We start from the raw sequence: 21,419 nt of genomic DNA, 5'->3' as shown, positions 1-21,419 counted from the left end.
ACGGGCTCCGCTCCATGTCCGAAAAGGCTTGCAGTCGTGTCGCGATGAGAAGGCCTCAAAGTTCCGAGAGCGAAGAAAACTCCGCTTATTCCGGCTCCAAGAGACGGAAGACTCGAGACCGTGCGCAGACAATACCGACGCAAGAAAATCGAGGCCTTTTGGCCGCTAAAAGTTAGTTTTTCTTGGTTCCGACAGTAAGACGTCGAGACCACATCCGAACCCAATGGCGGAAAAAAACAATCTGGGGATGGAGCCGATGCCCATGCGCACTGTAGTCCAGGGGAGGAGCCACCTATCTCAGGATACTTCGAAGACTCTTCCAGGACAACAATGTGCAATCATCCGAGCCCAACACTAGGCGGCGATCTAATGCTAAGATATGAATTTAGCAGCCCACATGCCTCGAACATTATCTTTTGAATCTCCATTTCTGGCTTTGGGGAAGGCCTTTGATGATATTGTGTGGGTGAAAGTTTTAAGGATGAAAAAAAGTTCTTGTCAGTAGATTTTCGATATTTTGTTATTAATTATGTTTTGTTTTCAATCCTACAATTACATAATACTATTCTACATAAGGAACTACAACTGATATTGCACCAGAATTCTAGGATTAACATCATTTAGGGCTTAATGAAATCGATGCAGGTCTATAATCAATCATTTCAATATTCCAAATGCGTCAATAATGTATATCATCTAATAATATAAATAGTCTTTTAGTTGTGGGATCACAAAATATGTTCAAATGAAATGTTAAACGGGAATGCATTTCTGTATGCTGGTGCTGCAACAATGCTTATGCGGGTATTTGTAGTTGTTTGCTTTTTCAGAAAAAAGTCACACTAGTGGAGTTAGTTTCTGAAAAACAAAAAATGTTTGGTGAATGGCCACCTACAAGATAGCGGCAATCCACCAACATTGTAGAGCCTTCTGAGAAACTGCCATCAACAGAGGTCACAGCTGAGCCGGCGGTGATCTCTAAATCTGGTGAGTGGTAATCAGTCAGGGGAGCGGACATAATATTCTGCACAATCCTGGCAGACGACAGGACACCAGCCAAATAATAAATAAAGCCCATCATTTTCTTGGCCTCAAGTCCCGAATTTCATTTTTCTTTTCTCTCTCTGTGTTTTCCTAAAAAGAGACTTTGTTGTTTGAGGTAGATGGAAATACTTTGCCCATCAGGTCTCTTTTTAAGGTTTCTTGCATTGCTTCTTCTAACTAGTCCATGTCCATAGTGTCCACCTAATTGCTCTAAATATTTGTGTTATCTCTTAATCAAACTATCTTTAACTCATCCATTCAGATATACATATGATTATTATGGTGTTAATAGGAGTCTCTAAGAAACGTACATATTTTGCTCTCCTGTAGATCTTGTAGCTAACTTTTCTGATTTTTCTTATCTGTTAGTATTTGGTCACAGTCTTGAAGCTAGTCTTCTGTTTCCAACACGTCTTTTGTCTTCAGTCTCACTGGTCATTTGTCCAAAACTCTTTGCCAAGTCTTCAAAAGTATCAAGTCTAGTATACACATTTAAAATGTAACTTCGTTTCTCAATAAACTCCGAGTGTTCCTTATATAAGGTTAGTTTAACTGACAATCTCATATCTTTTGCAATCTTTTTAACAGTGTACTAGTGTGCCAAGGGAGATGCATGATGTTTTTGTTGGCTCCTACCCCTCTTCAGTGACTAGAACGCAGAACAGCAGCTGTTGTTGAAAGAATGAAGGATGAGGCTAGCGTAACAACACATCCTCTTCCCAAATGTCTCAATTCTTCTTGACTCTCTATTCAGGGAGGTAGCCAGAAAAGAAGTGGAATTAACACTGCCGGTGGAGGTCTGTACTACAAAACTCTCAAGAAGTAGGATACTGCTATAAGAAAGCAGGCTCTGTCGGAGTGGGTCTGTGAACATGCGTCATCTGTCTGTTTCTTGGCAGACAAGAGCAGGGTTTGTTCCAAGTACACAAGAGGGTGTCGGCCACAGCCTTGTTGAAGGGTAGTAAGGGTTCTAGAATTGTGTGAGCTGTAACACCTTCGTGTGGACATTAGCTTTCACCACAATGGAAGATAATTGAAGATTCAAATCTTCTGCCACTCGTCTAATGACCCTCGCAAATGAAGCAGAGTCCTCCGTGGAAGGGCCAAGAGGTGAGACCAGCTCGGTGTTAGAGGAAGTAATCAGTCCACTAGCCTCTTGTAGGTTCATATAAAAACTGTCATCATCATACTGAGAAACAAACTAATTTCCACCATCACAACGTAACCCATCATCATCAAGGGGTAGCTGGCTCTGGTCAGAGCCTGAACCCAAAAGCTGGTGATGCACTGAAGGGCGGCCCCTCAGCAAGGGGTCTGCTATGTCCGAGTCCAATTGTATTGAACTGGTTGCATTGGTTCTCTGTAAGAAAATGGCTTTGGGTCAGAGTCAGAAAGGACAATAGGATCAATATCATCCTCCGGAATAGACAATGTAGGAACTGGCAAGGATCGTACTGTCCGAAGTGGAGCCAGCGCCAAAGTTGGAACTGAAGCAGGTTTGGGAGGCACATAAAGCACCTGCTGGCGGTACCCTGACTAGAGGTCTCCGCAGATTCATTGGGCCCGAAGGTCACATTGACATCCTCATAGCAAGGCTGTGACAAAGGCCGTTTAGAGTTCTTGTTTTGACTTGTATTCAACCAAAGACTTCGATTACGATGTTGACTTGTAGCAGAATGGGCAGAGAGATGGAAAGAGTCTTTGTCCTCGAGCTGGAACGGGTCTGTGGTGTTTGGCGACATACAGGTTGGCTTTGGTGTAGCAGATCGACTTCAGGTTCATCATGGCATTGTGGCCTTAACCAAACACCAGAGGTACAGCTCGTAGGCGTCTGTTTGCAACAGTCCCTACAAGGCATATACCTTGTAGCTTTAGGAGGGGACATTGGAAATAATTTCGGACAAAACAAAAGGCTTGTCAACTGAAGATAAAAAAGTAAGGGCTAGCTCCTGATTCCCATACGAAGACGCATAAAGAAAGGAACTGATGTCAGCACGCTTTGGTGGCACCTAGGAGTTGTGGTCCCAGCAGTCACTTCCAGGGCAGAGCGGAGCCAACGCATAGCCGCTCAATGCCACCTACCAGCATGCAGGAGCTATGTTGAAAAATCTTCTGGATCCAGTCTGGTGAGAGGGGATAGTCTAAAGGTGAGGAATCTGCAGTTAGAAGCATCCATCATAATTAAAATGCACTCATGGACATGTCTGCTCATGAAACCATGAGTCTTTATTCCTTAGTCTTGCACTTTGTTTTATGGAAACTCTAAAGCTGAAATATCTGTGGCACTGAATCATACTTTCTATTCGGGTGAGGCAATCTGCAAAAATGTTGCATGCAAATCCAACGATTGCAAAGTTTCTCCTGAATTGATTAATTTCTGCAAACATTATAACACGCAGACAATACAAAAGATTTAACATAGCAGTGCTGACCTAATCCTGGATCTAATCTAATAAAGGGAGTGTGCTTGTCTGTATGCACTGAAATTTGACCTCAATCTAGTGTGTAATGATGACTCACCCCTCAGCCTCAGGATCAAGAATGACAGCCAGTTCAGTAAGCACAAGTCCTGCCAAGTAATGCTGCTGGCGGAAAGGCAACGACAGTTCAAACATATTGGCAATCTTCTGGTCTTGGATAATCGTTGAAAATCCAGAACTCTGTTGAAAAAAGATTGTGTAACATGCATTTCTCGTCCATCTACAATAAGAAGCACAAATCAAATCGAAAGCATTTCCAATACAACTTCATCAACTCCATCATTTTCCTCATTCTATTTATTTGTAAAGCAATGCAATGAGGGACCTTTAACAGTGTTGAACTAGTGAAATTATACCCACTTGTTCCCAGTACTTGCATAGATGACTTCATGCAGCTATAGTTCTTTAATTGAAACTTAAAATGTTAAGATTTACAATCCTAATTCAGGTTTAATTTGAGCTGATTCTCAGATATTAACCTACTGCTAACACAACATAACAAATCTGCTTTATTGCCTGTAATTTCAGACTATCCTTTAACCCAGCTAACCTGGATACAGTGTAGTCATTCCAAGCAAATTTAGCTGCCAAAATGCTGGCAAGGAATAAAGGCAAGTCGCACAAGAGTGGAGCAGCTTAGAGTCTCACCTATGTGAGAGCAATTGGCATTCCCAATGTCTTTTAGCCATGTTGTACAACAGCGTGGCTGCTGATGAGCACAGCTAAAACTTAGTGGCGTGTCTGAGATGAGACTGGCGAAAAGGAGAATGGCGTAGAGTGGCATGGAGTGATGTAGAGTGGAGTAGGGTAGAGGAGCTGCATACAGTAGACTAGCATAGACTATAGAGGCATAGAGTGGCATAGGGTAGAGTGACAGAGTGGAGTGGCGTATACTCATTTTAAAAAGAAGCAGATAACTACCAAGACGTACTTTAAACCATTACAATTTTGCATCTCAATAAAATCTGCTTGGGGTCTTGTAATTGGGCCTTCTGATTTGCCAATATGATCCATACAAGTAACTGCTCGTTTGCCTTGATTATTCAAATGACATATCAGACACTGACTCCAAATATCTTTAGCAACATTTCAAAAACCTGTATTTTCTCTGTATTTTTTTTAATATTCTAATTAAACTATCCTTATCTGTATGGTACCTGTTATGCAAATATTTACGTATGGGATATAACGTTGAGACAAGCTGGACATATTTGTGCTTAGCATTCACATACAGATCCTGTTAAGTATTCTTGTCGCCTAGTCCCTCCCATTATCTTTTCTCATTTTCTGGGGCATCCTCCTGTAAATCTCTCGGTTCACTCGAACAAGTCTGAATTGAATTCATAAAGAAACAATTTCTATTGTCTGCACCTTATACTGAATTAGTTCTCAATTCTACATTTTCACACTCTTGTACAACTGTCTCATCTTGTAATGCACAATATTTTGCCACTTGGTCTGCATACTTCTTTTCAAGAATGACCATGTCTTTTCCACTTTTATGGACAATACATTTGACAAAGCAATTTCCTTTGGCTTTTCTGCAGCTTTTAACAAACCCAGTATGTGAGCACAATTGTTTATAGGGGCTCCTGAGAATGCCATAAAACCCCATGTTGACCATAGTAATGGACAACTCCAAATCATATTGGCTGTCTGTATAATTTATTGCATACAAATTCTATGATAAGCAGCAAGCTCTTGTTAATGCAACCAATTCTGCCATCTGTGCTGAAGTTACGTTTGTCAGAGAAGATGCTTCTAAAGTCTCAGAAATGGAACATACTGCAAGGGAAGTTCTCAATGCTCATATTGGTCTCTCAAGCAAGAACCATCAAGAAACAAAGTCTGAGCAGCCATGTCCAAAGGTCTTTCTTTAATGTCTGGTCTTAGTTATGTACCTACCTCAGGGGCTTTTTTAACCCAATGACTTGGTTAGATCGAGAATACATTTTTGAGATCCCTCGCCCTTTTACCTGCTAGTACCCTTTCTTATCCAGTTTCTCAGGATCTGGGAACGATGACTTTCCAGCGTGCAATCATTGTGTTCCCCATGTTCTCTTTGTATGCCCTGCCTGCGTAAGCTGATTTTGGTTATCACCCATTTGTAGGCAGCTGAGCAAACGCAAGCATTGCATTGATCTTTAAATTCTGAACTGATTGCTGGCCGCTAAACGCCTGTTCGGTTGCCAAATTTGTAAGTACAATGTGGTTGTTAAGAAGGAAGGTTATTTCCCTTCATCAGAGCCATGGTTGATCTTTACCTTTCACAGCCTGGCACCGCTTTTTACCTTGCTGTATTCTTCATCCCTTAAGGGGACATTTGTGTAGTCATTGCACCTGGCTTTTGATTTGTACTCTTACGATGTACTGCCTTACATTATGCCGCTTTCGTTTGTGCTTATTGGGTTCTCTCAAAATCATGATATATTTTTATTATTTTAACTGCTATAGACATGATTCTTTCATTATGTATGAACCCTCTGTTTTCTAGGTTTTAGCCATGTATTATGTGTTGTTATGTATTTTATGTACACTTTTATGGCCCTGGTGACTGAAGTAAAGCTATATTTGACTTTGAAATAACTCAGTCACTTCTATGCAATTCTGATCTGGTTCGTCATTAATCTCATTATTTTCCCTGTCTTCACAACTCTTGACTGAAATAGATAGCAGTGTTGCTGGATTAGGACAACACACCTCCTAATAGAGATGTTCTCTGCTCATAGCCAGTCGGTCTATTGTTAGTTATATGCTGTACTCTCGTTCTGGTCAAAAGAATTTCAACAAATGTTGGACAAATACAATTAAAGTCTGTCCAATAACAATTTGCTCAATGATAATGTAAACAGCTGCCATCGATTTCAAACAACCTGGAAGACTAACTGATACTGGATCCAACAGAGCATAAAAAACAACACTGGGCGCATTAAACCTCCATCTTTGTATATTAAGAATCAAAAGTGCACATCTACGTCTCTCATGGCTAAACAAAAACAACATTAAATTGTAATCAGGACAAGGGAAGGCACATAACACAAATTCTCTTTCAGTTTCTTAAATGCATCAGATCATTCATCATCAAATGGTACCGGATCTGGGGCATCAAAACATGTCAACCTTACTAAAGGTTTTGCCATCAAAGTTTGGAATGTACTGACAACAGTATCCAACAATTCCAAAAAACATCAAACCTCCCTCTGGGTGGTCAGCTGACTCAATTTCAGAATTGTAGAAACACGTTCTTTTGATACTTTCCTCTCACCGTTTTCAATATGCTGTCCAAGATAAATGACTTCCTTCTACAATACTTCATTTAAATTAGGAAAACCTTAAGTCCATTTTCAGCTGGATGATTTAACAAAGCAATTGTAAAAAATGTTAGGTGCAACCAGTAGGTCATCAATATATTACACTAAGACTGAATTGCAATGCAACTTCAAACTCTCTAGATCTTTCTTGGATATTTGGCTAAACATTGAATTAATTTCTGTAGACCCTTATGGGATTCTACACCACAAGCAAACTTTTCAAAATTTGTAGACCATTCTGCTTCTGATGGAATACGAAAGAAAATCACTCCTGGATTCCATACTACTGGACAACATCGAACAACAATCTTTTTAATCTTGCGGGGATCTTGTACGATTCTCCACTTGCCATTGTTTTTTTAAATTCTCATCACAGGAGAGTGACAAGGACTACCAAGTACCTCATGAAGAATTCCTTGCTCAATCATCTTTTGAATAACTGGTTTTATTCCCTCTTCTGCCTCTCTTGTAATTTGTTATTGTTTAATTTTAGCACTAATGGTCGGGGAGAGACCCCCAGATTTTGTGGCCTGCAAAACAAAAGTGGGAGGAGAATAGAGGGCAGAGCCCCACCAGTCAAAGACGTAGAGGGAGAAGAATGAGAAAGGAAAAGAGAGAGGAAAAGAGGGGGGGGGGGGGAGAGATAATCATGCGGCGTCTCCTTGGTGCAGGGAAGCTCCCGGGAAGGGTGGGCAAACGCCCTGGTCCTAGGACCATGTCCGGTCATATCGCAGGAGGCGTTCGGATCTCTTCCCCTAATTACCCCCGTCTCGTCCTCACAGGCTTGTCCCCTTGGGAGCAAGGGGTCAGTGAAGAGTTGGATGGCGCTCAAGCTAAGGGGATCAGATTGGGCATGTTCCAGTTTAGAGGTGTGAGACTAGAGGCTGCCAAGTGTGCTCAAATTTAGCATCAGTGTGGGTATGTCTATGAGAGAGAAGTTCCATCGCCATGACATGCTATAGTCGAGTGAGCCATACTGAGGACGGGGGGAGGTTAAAGGCCTTCTTCCAGTGAAGCGCTATAACCTGTTTTGCAGCAGTAAGTAGGTGGAAGATCAAGCGCCAGTCCGAGTGTTATGGCTTTGAGGGATCTCAGACAGAGCCCTAAAATGGCTATCCCCGGGTCACTCTGTATAGGAAACCCCACCGCCTCCCTAATGTGACTCAGAACCTCTTTTCAAAAGATTTTGATGAGTGGGCAGGACCACCATATGTGCATGAAGGAGCCCTGGGTAGCCTGACAGCACCAGCAGAGAGGAGCAAAGCCGGGGAACATCTTTTGGAGTCTAAGGGGGGTGTAGTACCAAGGACTCATGATTTTATACGCCGTCTCCTGCTGTGAAATACTTTTACCTCTTTGAAATTTTGAAGCCAAGAGTCATAATGCCCTGAACAGCTGCGAATACAAATATAGTGATGATGGAGTTAACATCCTGTAAACTGATAAAGAGTCATTATTGACCAGGCATGGCCTTGTGAGGCGATTGGTCACTTGGATATCAAATTATTAAGCTGTTTTCCAAAGAAGGCTGACATCATCAGAATTTTTACAAATGCCTTAGATGTGAGGCTGAAGTACCATAATTAGAGACTGATATTTTAGTAACAAACTGGTCAGTTCTATTCTCTATACAGCATTTCTCCTTGGAGATTGGATGATTTGACTTCAAGCAACTGCTAGCCACTTGGGGGATGATGTATGGGTTAAGCACAATATATATACAATTCCAAGTGGTATGGTTTTACCTATTAAGGATTAGCCCCCTTTGTTGACTGTGGACTCTTGGTGCAGATGAGACACCCATGTCTCATATAATGGGGAGGAATCCACAATCGCAATATAAAGTGTACTGAATCCTTCTTACCATTGTGAAAGAAAGGAATCATGCAAGAGAGATTAATCAAAAAGGTTCCCCATATGTTGGAGTTGGTTTTAGGTGGGATGAATGCTGATCTTTGATAGGAACGAATTGACTGAAAGAAGTCGAAGCAAGTCTGGCTGGAGCTAAATACAATGAAGTGGCACTTTTGAACGAAGCAGCCCTTGCATTTTGCCCTTTGAGGTATGAACCAGCTTACAGAAGAAAGGGTTTTGGGTGACAAGCACATGGTATTAATGACAAACCAGTGTCAGGAGAGGAGGGAGAATCCATCTAGAAAACTGGGATAAAGGCATGGTGCTGACAGTCTGTGTATGTACTGAAAAGAGGAACCTGGGGAGACCAGTCATGCAGGAGACCCATACATTGCAGGATCAGAGACTCACTGAAGGACCTCATATGTTCCTGACCTGACTACATAACAGCCCTGGCACAGCTTTTGGTGCTGCCCTTAAAGTGGTAGTGTTCCCATGTTTAAGTAAGAGACATATCATGTCACAGTGCACCATGTGTACATAGGTGATATCATCTATTGGTACAGATAAAATATGATATGGAGACCATTGTTCCAAGTTTCTATTTGTTGTAACATACAGAGGAGTTTTTCAGTGTTTTCACAATGTAAACAAACAGAAAATTAATGTGTGTGCTTTTGCCATCCAGAAATGTATTTTGTTTAATTTTGTGCAATTACATCTGGGATATCTGACACAAGCCACTGACTGGCAACTTCAGAGTGATCATATTCTAATTTGTGTGGTCAGCAGACAGGATATATAGTTTGGTTACCTGAGATGTTGCAGAAGAAACAGATGGCGATGGAGAGGAAGGTGGTGTGAGCAAACTGCATGGCAGGTTTAGGGGAACATAGTGTTCGTGGCTGCAGACAATACGGAGGAAGTCCAGTCTCAAAGACACTAGAGTACTTGGGTTTGGCAACAAATAAAGCTTTGCAGAAACCTATCAGAAAGGAGGCAAACAAACCATTACAATAGAAATAAAACCATATCTTAAAAGAAAACATATTCATTAAATATTTATGCATATACGTCACAAACTGTACATTGTAGGTGACTTTATTTGATGTATTCCTTATCATTTGTTCTAAATGCTTACAGTCAAGCTTTGATGTAATCTGGTATGACATAATAGTTCTTCCACAGACTAAAAAATGAATAACATCTTTAAAACATGTAATAATTCTAGAAATAATTTCTTATGGGTATGTGTACAAACAGATCTGTTGCCCTTGCTCATATGTGCATCTATGACAATGGAGATCTCTTGGGGTTCTAACACACTACTCCCTACAAAAAGGGCTGCTTATTAAATTGCCACTGAAAGTGAATCAACTTGCTACTAGCCTGATACAATAGGTTTCTAGCTTGAAAGTCTTCTAGATATAGTTTTACATTACTCATTCCATTTAATGGACTTCGAACTTCGTCAACTCCTATATGCTCCACAAGGAAGCAGACTGTAAGCCCACAATTCCTAAGTAATCACAATGTTTAGATTGTTTTCCTCAGCCTTACATGGTGCATTGAGAGGTTGAGGACTATTATTTCCCTTTTGTTTGGCACTAATCCATTTCACTGGGGAGGTGCAGTAGTCATGTGTGAATATAGAAGTCTTTAAAGCTGCAAACCTATATTTACGGTGGAGACTGCGATAGCACACTCATATTGCTTGCCAGACACTGTTGTTAACAAAAAAGGGTTTGAAGCCCAGCGGTTAATGGCCATTTGTTGGCTTGCGGGGTACTCCTTACAGTCCATTCACTGCTCCCGACGTGATTGAGGTACTATGTTGTTCTTTTTAACGTCTAGTGCCCTGCAAACAGAAGGCGTGTGACTGGCAAAAACATACCCGGCAGGACAAACAAAATTACAAAGTTTTCTTTTCTATAGTTAACTTTCTTTTATTTTGCCAATTCATCTATTCTCAATTTGCAATCATGTTTTATTTTGTTTTTGCTCCTGGGCAATATTCTCAAAAGATGACGTTTATCTTGTTCTATATATATTGCAAAGCGACATGGCTTCTTCCTTATGTGTAATTTTCAAAATTATGCAGTGCAGTACACCCCAACCCACCCCCCTCCAAACCAATTCACCCCACTCCAATCCACACCACACCACCTCACCCAACCCCACACCAATCCACTAAATCCAATCCGCTCCAATCCAACTCAATCACCTCAATCCACTCCAATCCACAACACTGCAATCCTCCCAACCCACACCACTCAAATCGGCCCCACTCCAGTCCAAAACAATCAGCCCCACTCCAGTCCAAAACAATCGGCCCCACTCCAGTCCAAAACAATCGGCCCCACTCCAGTCCAAAACAATCGGCCCCACTCCAGTCCAAAACAATCGGCCCCACTCCAGTCCAAAACAATCGGCCCCACTCCAGTCCAAAACAATCGGCCCCACTCCAGTCCAAAACAATCGGCCCCACTCCAGTCCAAAACAATCGGCCCCACTCCAATCCAAAACAATCCGCCCCACTCTAGTGAAAAACAATCCGCCCCACTTCAGTCCAAAAAAACAATCTGCCCCACTCCAGTCCAAAAAAACAATCTGCCCCACTCCAGTCCAAAACAATCTGCCCCACTCCAGTCCAAAACAATCTGCCCCACTCCAGTCCAAAACAATCTGCCCCACTCCAGTCCAAAACAATCTGCCCCACTCCAGTCCAAAACAATCTGCCCCACTCCAGTCCAAAACAATCTGCCCCACTCCAGTCCAAAACAATCTGCCCCACTCCAGTCCAAAACAATCTGCCCCACTCCAGTCCAAAACAATCTGCCCCACTCCAGTCCAAAACAATCTGCCCCACTCCAGTCCAAAACAATCTGTCCCACTCCAATCCAAAAACAATATGCCCCGTTCCAATCCAAGACAATCTGCCCCATTCCCATTCTAAAACAATCTACCCCACTCAATCCAAAACAATCTGCCCCACTCAAGCCAAGGCATTCTGCCCCACCCAAATCTGCTCCACTCCAATCCAAAACAATCCGCCCAACTTCAATTATTAATTATTATTATTATTATTATTAATTGTGTTTTGTTAATCGCAAACAACCCGGAGGCCTCGTAGCGCTGAGTATAGTCTGACTAGTGTGAGCTGAGAAGACCAAGATTAGATAAAAAGAAGAGTTTTCTGTTCCTTCCGGAATTTCAGACGGTTGGATTCGCTGCGAAGGGTAGTAGGCAAGGAGTTCCAAGCCTTGGCGGCGTTCCAGGAGAAAGAGCGCCCGCCCCATCTGGTACGTTTGATTTTGTTCATGGTGGCCAGGAATGCTGTGCTAGATCGCAGTGATCTGTGGGGGAGGTAAGGGGTCGCTAAAGAACAAATCATTGCTGGTGCGGTCTTCCACATGGCCTTGTGCATAATGGCCATAGATTTGAACACTACTCTGGCCTTGATGGGAAGCCAGTGAAGTTTCTTCAGAGCCGCTGTACCTGATTCTCGCCGGTTAAGGCCCAACAAAAGGCGGGCTGCCGCATTTTGAGTAACCTGGAGCTTCCTTGTTGTGGAGGCAGGAGCCCCGAGGTATAAGGAATTCCCGTAGTCCAGGAGGGACAAGATAATGGCTTGAACCATTATTCTACGGGCTTGAGAAGGAAGGAGTGGCAGCACTTTCCTAAGCATGCGCATAAGGCCAAAGCAAGTGGCGGACAAAATGGTTGCTTGCTGTGTGAAGTTTAAATTTGCGTCCAGCCAAATGCCCAAGCTCTTTACTTGGGTTTTAGGTTGGGGCGGGATGCCCATGCATGGGGGCCAGTCCGGCAGAGGGCTAGAAATGATTGAATTGCCCAAAATCATGAGCTCCGTTTTCTCGCCGTTGAGCTTCAAGTGCGAGGTGGTCATCCACTGGGTGACCGCTACCAAGCAATTACTGAGATTAGGGGAGGAGGTATTGGACTGGTTCATGGATACGACCAATTGTGTATCGTCGGCATAGGTCACTATGTCTAGACCGAACGAATATACTATGTCAGCAAGAGGATGCATATAAATATTAAAAAGGGTAGGGCTCAAGGCAGAGCCCTGGGGCACGCCTTGGTCAAGGGGCCAGATTTTTGAGTGGGTGGTGCCCTCTACTACCTCAAAGGAACAATTCTCCAGAAAGGACTGAAGCCAGTGCATGGCCTTCCCTGAGATTCCTATTTGGCGAAGGCGGTGGAGAAGGATGCTGGTGTTGACAGTGTCGAAAGCGGCACTGAGGTCAAGCAACATAATTGCTGTGGTGCCGCCTTGGTCCATCTGTTTCCTAGCCAACTCAGTCACCGTCAGAAGGGCAGCCTCAGTTCGTAACTTAGGACGGAAACCTGCTTGGGAGTCGTGAAGCAGATGATTGTTTTCCAGAAATTGTGTAATGGAGGCATTGATATGTTTTTCTAGTAATTTGCTAACCCAAGGAAGTAATGAAATTGGTCGATAGTTGTGGAGAAGTGTGGCTCAGGGGTTAGAGGCAGCAGACCCGGAAGCTGAGATCGGTCCTGGACCAGGGTTCAATTCCCCGCCTCGGCAGGGTCTTGGGCTAAAAATTCCACGGACTCGATAATTCTCGCCCCGGTGCCTCCTCAACTCACGGGTTCACACTCTGCGACTCTGGGCAATAGCTTGCTTAATCTCCACAACGGCCCCTCGCGGCGGGATGCCTGACTTTCACCTTGTGGATACCCTGCTATCTCACAGGGGAATACCAGGAAGGGTTCCCTAAGCAAGCGCCGGGAAACCCACTGCGGGTAGCTGTGCGCTATATAAGCTCAACTACATTTACATTTACACATGTTATCTGGTTCCAAGGTGGGTTTTTTCAATAGCGCTCTAACTTGGGCACATTTCCACGCAGAGGGGACTAAGCCTGTGGTGATGGAGGTGTTTAAGATATTGAGGATGACAGGTCTAATAGTATCTGTAATCTTTGCTAGGTGGCAAGGGGGGGCGGGATCAGTGGGTGACCCAGATTTGACTTTCCGCATGAGGAGATCAAGAGAATCCTCTTTTAGCAGAGGGAACTCATCCAATTTGTGGGGCGTAGTGTGCGGTGAGATGGTTCCTTCATCATAGGCCAAATTGGGTTAGTCAAATGCAGAAGAAATATTCTGTATTTTCTTATAAAAGTATTCAGCCTGTTTATCACAACGAGTCTGAGCTTTGCTGGGGTCAAGGGGAATAGGAGGAGTGTCGATAAGGAATTTTGCTATTTTAAAAATTTCTCTAGGAGAGTTGAAAGCAGTAGTGATTTTTTCTTCAAAGTAAGAAGATTTTGTACATCTAATCTCTGCTTTATATTTTTTGATTGCTTCATGATGGTTAGTTTTATCTAAATTGCTGCGGGATTCCCTCCAAGTTCTTTCAAGCTTCCTACAAACTCTTTTCAATTCTTTAAGTTTGGGGGTAAACCAGGGTGAGTCCCTAGATTTGGTCTTCTCTTTAAGGGCTTTCTGGGGTGCGATAGAGTCCAGGGCCGTACGCAACCAATTGGTATAATTATCATAAAGAGACGTAGGGTCAGCCTCAGCTTGGGAAGGGGCGGGGGACAGAGACTTGATCCACCGGTCAATGGAAAGTTTTGTCCATTCTCTCCCTTGTCGGATGGTACGAGGGAGTGCCAGGGCCGAGGTGACTGGCAGCCACTGTATGGGAATTAGATGGTGGTCAGACCATGTGAGAGGTAGAGGAGTCCCTACCTCGAGTCTGTGGTCGTTGCTGAATACCCCGTCTAGGAGGTGACCTTTTTCATGTGTGGGTTCAAAGCCCTTCTGTGTGATCTGGAGAGCCGACAGATTGTCCAGCAGAGATTTGGCCACTGTGTTGTTTGGGTCATCCAGATGGATGTTAATGTCTCCTAATAAGGAGAAATGAGGTCTGATGACCACTAACTCTGCAACTTTAGATTGAAGCGAGTCAAGAAACTCTCCCATTTGGTTAGGGGGACGATAAATGAGAATACCTGAGAAGGTGGCAGTGGGTGAAAAGTCAAGAGCAAAGTGCATACTCTCACAATTAGATATTGTGGCCGGACTGGTCCTGCAATGGTAGTGGTTTTTAAAAAGAATGCCTAGGCCACCTCCTCTACCCTCCGGTCTGTCCACCCTCTGAAGTATGTATCCCAGTTGCATAAGGGAAGTAATGTCTGGGTCAGACGCGTCTTTAAGCCAAGTCTCTGTCAGAAATATAGCATCAGGGCTGGTGTCTTCTAAAAAGAGTGACATTTGAACAGCGTGTTTTGTTAGAGAGCGACAGTTTAAAAGAAACATTTTATAAGGTTTGGCAGTATGTGATTTGCCCCTATAACTAGTAAGTAGGAACTTGCAATGAGAACAAGTACCGGTGGTTGTGCTAGGGTGAACTGAATGTCGACAGAGATCTTTCGTGGGTGACATTAGGTTTTTTAGGGAAAGGGAATCATACCGTATAGGTGTACCGCCATCTGCCCTGCGTTGATCAGGGGGGGTGGCCCCCCTGGTCAATCTGCTCAATCCAATGAAAAACAATCTGTTCCACTCCAATCTGCCCTACTCCAATCCAAAACAATCTGTCCCACTCTTATTCAATTTGACCCACTCAAATCTGACCCACTCCAAACCAATTCGCCTCCCTCCATTCCAATTCACCTCCCTCCAATCCAATCCATCCATCAATCCATCCATCATTAATCCAATCCAGCCTATTCCAATCTACCCCACTCCAATCCAATCCACCTCACCCCACTCCAATCTGCCTCAATCCAATCTGCCCCACTCCAATCCATAACATTTAGACCCACTCCAATACGCCCTACACTAATCCAAAACAATATGTCCCACTCCAATCTGTCCCACTCCAATCCAAAGCAATCTGTCCCACTCCAATCCAAAGCAATCTGCCCCACTCCGATCCGAAGCAATCTGCCCCAATCCAATCTGCCCCATTCCAATCCAATCCGCCCCACTCCAATCCAATCCGCCCCACTCCAATCCAATCTGCCCCACTCCAATCCAATCTGCCCCACTCCAATCCAATCTGCCCCACTCCAATCCAATCTGCCCCACTCCATCCCAATTCACCCCAATCCGCACAACTCCAATTCAAGGCAATCTAATTCATCCCACTCCACACCACCTCAATCCATCCCACCCCACCCTAATCCAATCCACATCACTCTGCTCCAATCCACCCAACCCCACTCAAATCCATTCTTGTCCAACTCAACCCATCCCCACTCCAATCTAATCCAATCCAACCCATACTACTCCATACCACACAACACCAACCCAATCTACCCCACTCCAATGCAATCCACTCCAACCCAAGCCATGCCTGTCCAATCGAACCCACTCCCGTCCACTCCACCCCATTTCAGTCCAGTCAAATCCTGTCCAAACCACCCTACCACAGTCCATCCCACATCAATCCAATCCACCCCACTCAATCAAATCTACCCTACTCAATCTAATCCACCTCCCTGCATTCAAGTCCACCTCACTCCAGTCCACCCCTTTGAATCCAATTCACCCCACTCCATCCACTCAAATCCACCTCATCCCACTTCAATTCAACCCACCACAATCCAATATACCTCACCCCACCCAACTCCAATCCACAACAATCAGACCCACGCCCTACTCAAATCCAAAACAATATGTCCCACTCCAATCTGTCCTACTCCAACCCAAAACAATCTGTCCCACTCCAATCTGAAGCAATCTGTCTCACTACAATTTGAAGCCATCGGTCCCACTCCAATCTTAAGCAACCAGCCCCACTCCAATCCGAAGCAACCAGTCCCACTCCAATCCGAAGCAATCAGCCCCACTCCAATCCGAAGCAATCAGCCCCACTCCAATCCGAAGCAATCAGCCCCACTCCAATCCGAAGCAATCAGCCCCACTCCAATCCGAAGCAATCAGCCCCACTCCAATCCGAAGCAATCAGCCCCACTCCAATCCGAAGCAATCAGCCCCACTCCAATCCGAAGCAATCAGCCCCACTCCAATCCGAAGCAATCAGCCCCACTCCAATCCGAAGCAATCTGCCCCATTCCAATCTGAAGCAATCTGCCCCACTCCAATCCGAAGCAATCTGCCCCCTGCCCCACTCCAACCCAAAGCAATCTGCCCCACTCCAATCCGAAGCAATCTGTCCCACTCCAATCTGAAGCAATCTGCCCCACTCCAATTAGAAGCAATCTGTCCCATTCCATTTTGAAGCAATCTGCCCAACTCCAATTTGAAGCAATCTGCCCCACTCCAATTTGACTGATTTGCATATAGCCATGTCTGAACTGGGGTGGCAGAGTGGGCTAAAGAACGGTGATGGATTAAACCCAGATCTTTTGACTGGGTGTGAGTGTTTGATTCATCTTACTTCAATCCAATTCATCTTAATCCACCCCACTACAGTCCATTCCAGTCCACCTTAATCCACCCCACTCCAAACCACCTTAATCCACCCCACCCAATCAAATTCACCACTCTCCAAAACAATCCAGCCCACTGCAGTTCAATCCACCCCACTGAAATCCACTCCACTCCAATCCACCCCACTGCAACCCGCACCTACAAAGATCCACCCCACCCAAATCCAAACCTCCTCAATCTAATACAACCCAATCCACCCAACTCCAACTCACTCCAATCCAGTCCACCCTACTATATTTCACCCCACTCCAGTCCAATCTACCCTCTCAATCCAACTCACCCCACTCTAATCCACCCCACCCCAATCTATCACATTCCACTCCACTCCAATCCACCCACTTCCATCTACCCCACCCCATCCCTATCAAATCCACCCCACTCCTATCCAGTCAACCTCACTCGAATCACCCACTCCAATCCGTCTACTCTACTCCAATCCAACCCACCCAAATTCAATCCACCCCACTCTAATCCATCCAGCCCACTCTAATCCATCCAGCCCACCCCAATCCACCCCACTCCAGTCCAGACCATCCCAGTCCAGTCTAATCCAAACCATCCCACTCCACCCCAATCCACCCTGGTCATATCACTTCAATCCAATGTACTCACCTCAATCCAATCTAATCCACCCCACTTCAATCAACCTCACCCCATTTCAACCCAACCCACTCCAATCCACCTCACTCCACCCAATCCACCCCACTCAACCACAATCCAATCCATCCACTCTACTCCAATCCAAACAACCCCAGTACCTCAATCCACTCCATCCTATTATACCCCACCCCACGCACTGTTAGCCACTGCACTCTATGCCACTGAACCACTGAACTCTACTCCCCTCTACTCAACTCTACTCCCCCTACTACACTTTAAGACACTCTACTACTCCACTCTACTCTACACCACTAATGCTTAGCCATACTGAACAGCAGCCACAATGGTGTAGAACATCACAAAAACATATTACCAAGGCCAATAGCTTTTGTATATGCGAGACCTATTGGCTTTGCCAATGCATGTTAAAGATATTCTGGTTTCAAAAGCTGTGTATCGGTTATACATCAATGTTTACACACATATAGTGAGTCAAACGTGAGAACAAGGAGTAGTGTTCAACAACTGCTTAACACCATTGCCTCACCTAAGCATTTTACCTTAAATGTAAATTCACACTAAGATTTTGTGAGCGTATATTCTAATTAACAAGTTGACACCCAACAACTATCCTTTAGTGATATTTTTTTTGTAAGGGAATGAGGGGAATTTCTTTAATCTGGGATGAACCTTTGTACTTTATTCCAATGTTTCACTTCTTTAAGAGTGTGGATGGTCCTGCACAATCACTCTTGCAATTGTTGACTAGTTTATTACACTTTGTTTTAATAGCACCTAATACATTAGTACTCCTAAAGGTAATTAAATCCTGCTGGGCTCTGAGGTGCACAGGTAGCTGGTTCCAAAGTTTGCAAGTGAAGTAGATCATGCTTCTACCACCCCATGAGGCAGTGTAAACTCTAGGTACTCTAACCATTTTAGAGGTTGCTGACCTAAAACATCTTCCCAGATTATACCAGACAAATTTACTCTTTAAGTAGGCTGGACTGGTACTATAGAGGGCTTTGTGTGCTGTACAGAGTGCCTTAAAAAGCCAGTGTAGCTCCTATAGAACCTTGGTAACTGAATCATATTTCCTGAGGTTCTTAATAAGCCCAGCAGCAGCACTCTTGGCAATTTTTTCAAGGAGTCCTATTTCATTATGGAACTTTTTGTTTACGTCACAGGCAAATAGGTCTAGAATACCTAATGTGAAATATTATTCTCCATTACCAATTAAATGTAACTCTCAATAGGCAATAGTGAGAGATACCCATTTACCTGCTGAACGAAGCTGCCATGAGGTTTTGTTCTCCAGGCTGGTGATTTGTCACCAAGACATTAGTAACATATTTTGTTAAATATCCTTTGCTAACTTCGACAATTTGAATGGCTTTTGTTCCCATAATTGTTAAGTAAAACGTTATTCTTTTGTTTGAATCTGAACCAATTAGGTGTGCACCAATCAAACTTTCAAAATCCCTTAATGTCAGGTACACTGGTTAGCTCTTGGCCCACTCACTTGAAGGGATCTCTGGAGGGTGAGAGGGGATCTGTCAGTATCATTATGGCTAGGACTGACTGGTTCAATGATCTCCAATTTTTCAGGTTGCTCTGTGCCTAACACTTTAAGGCGATCCACCCAGACACCTGACGTCCGTGTATATGGTTTGTGAACCATTTCTGTACCAGGCCCATGTGTAATCAAGAAGGTGGTATTAGATGGATCGATGAGGGAATCATTCTAACAATTTCAGATCTGTCCTTACTGTTCGAGAGTGATCGCTGGCAAATTCAAGTCGAACCCTGAAATCACTGAAATGGAGTGGCTGCTGCAATCATTACATTAATCTCTGCCCCCAGAAAACTATTTTTCTGAGATGAGGCTTGGGATGCTTTATTTATGCTAACTGGCAATTCCAGTTTGTACAACAATCGGATCAACTTTTTTATACTCTCATGACACGGCTGGAACCAGTTTCCCTTTAACATCTAGTCTTCTAGAGATGGATTACATATAAAAGGATTGTTTCATGAACTGTTCTGCCACCAAAGCCAGCCATTTTGTATAACCTAGGTGATTTTATATGAAAACGTAATACTCTTAGTAATGTTTCACGCTCTACAGACTTCAGGTGTATCCGATGCTTCTGTAGCACCGGAATGTAGAAATAGATGTCGTTGAGGCATAACATTGCCAAGCTATCTCAAACAGATGTATTACATCCTGCTACTGTCTCTTTACATTTCTGTGACTTGTGGTTTAGATTTAAGGACAACTGGGCTTGCATTGGCCTTAAAGACACATCTGTTATTTACATGAGGAAGAACAATGAATAACTCTTTGGTTTCTTTCCTCGAGTGGACGCTTATCTATTGCTCCTCTGCACAGTAGTAACTGTACTTCTGCGAGCAGAAGGTGGGTTTGCCCACATAAAAAAAGAATGGAAACATATCGGAGCACTGTGTTCAGCATAAAGTCTGGTCAATAAAGTGTCAGACAAAGCAGAATGGTTCATTGTTTAAAATACCCGCATCAGACAACCCTCTCTATTGTCACCATGAAAAGGAAATCGCATTAGAAGGAGCTCGAAGGGTGATAAAAGGGTTTCAATCCCATGTTCGAGTCAGAGGCATCTTGTATAGCAGGTAGTCCTGAATGAAGCTTTGGGCAGTTATATAGTTGGGGATTGATCCGCACATCAGGACGTTGGTCATCAAAAGCAATGCGGCAAGAGATCTAAACCTAGACAGTGTGGAGGAGTCAAGGTTGTTTTTAGTAGTAGCAATATCCCAAGCTTTCTAATGCCTCAGGGGCAAGATATTTTACATTTTATGGCTGAAGAGACTTAAACATATTAGGCTTATAGCAATGATGCTGTTTTGAACTATTTGCAAATATTCCTCAACACTTTTTAAAGACTGGGTATGCTAAGAAAATTGTATATGTAGATATGTGTTCGACTGTGGAAACTTGAGAAACAAAGGCCCTTTAACTTAGTTCCTTTAACTACCCAGACTGGGATGACATCAAGTTACTGAGTTTCTTTTACCTGGACATATCATTACTTCTAACACGTCACCTCTGCAATTAACCTTTTCCGTGACACCATTACTTCGAAATAACCATTAACTCAACTGAATTACATTAAGCTAAGTAAGGTAAGTATATTTGGAGTTAGTGTTAGGGAAGCATAAAGGCTAGTACTAAATTATAGATTTAGGGTTATGATTGAGCGGCAAGGTGAGGTGAACAAAAAGGGAAGAACCAGGGGATAGTGTTAGGGCCGGAAATAGATTAGTGTGCATGTTAGAGTGTGGGAAAGGAACAGAGTTTTTGTTAGAATATGGGTGAGGGTAAAGTAAGGAGAGTTTATGTTGGAGTAAAATATAGGCTTGAGGAAAGGGTTATCAAAAAATACGGTTAAGAGTAAGGGAATATTTGGATTTTTGAAGTAAAGATAGATGTAAATGAAAGACTGTGAGTTGAGGGAACCATTTGGAGAAATGGACAAAGCAGTGCTAAGAAATAAGTGAAAGTGCCAAGGCAAGAGTAAAATAAAATTAATGCTAGGCAGATAATGTCGTGCTGTGGTCTGGAAGTGATACGGGTCCACTGTCATCACATGGAAACAGATTAACATCATCAATTAAGTGTTATGTAACACTGGACACTTACAGT

The 21,419-nt window shown here is 43.5% G+C and overlaps 1 protein-coding gene across 14 annotated transcripts in view; it reads right to left on the bottom strand.

The window, feature by feature from the left end:
* Window positions 1-21,419, bottom strand: part of DOCK7 (dedicator of cytokinesis 7) — an 870,736-nt gene that overhangs the window by 289,954 nt on the left and 559,363 nt on the right. For all 14 annotated transcript variants that reach the window (XR_013603568.1, XR_013603571.1, XM_078669468.1 and 11 more), the window contains 2 exons: window positions 9,504-9,674; window positions 3,565-3,704 (listed from right to left, as the gene is read on the bottom strand). Coding sequence is in view for 12 of the 14 variants with exons in the window: in XM_078669468.1 (XP_078525594.1) it covers window positions 3,565-3,704; window positions 9,504-9,674 (311 nt within the window). In the remaining 2 variants the exon portion in view is untranslated. The remainder of the gene's footprint in view (window positions 1-3,564; window positions 3,705-9,503; window positions 9,675-21,419) is intronic.

The sequence above is a fragment of the Lissotriton helveticus genome, chromosome 1_2 (genome assembly GCF_964261635.1).
Source record: "Lissotriton helveticus chromosome 1_2, aLisHel1.1, whole genome shotgun sequence".
Classification (NCBI taxonomy): domain Eukaryota; kingdom Metazoa; phylum Chordata; class Amphibia; order Caudata; family Salamandridae; genus Lissotriton; species Lissotriton helveticus.
This window is presented reverse-complemented; position numbering and strand designations above follow the sequence as displayed.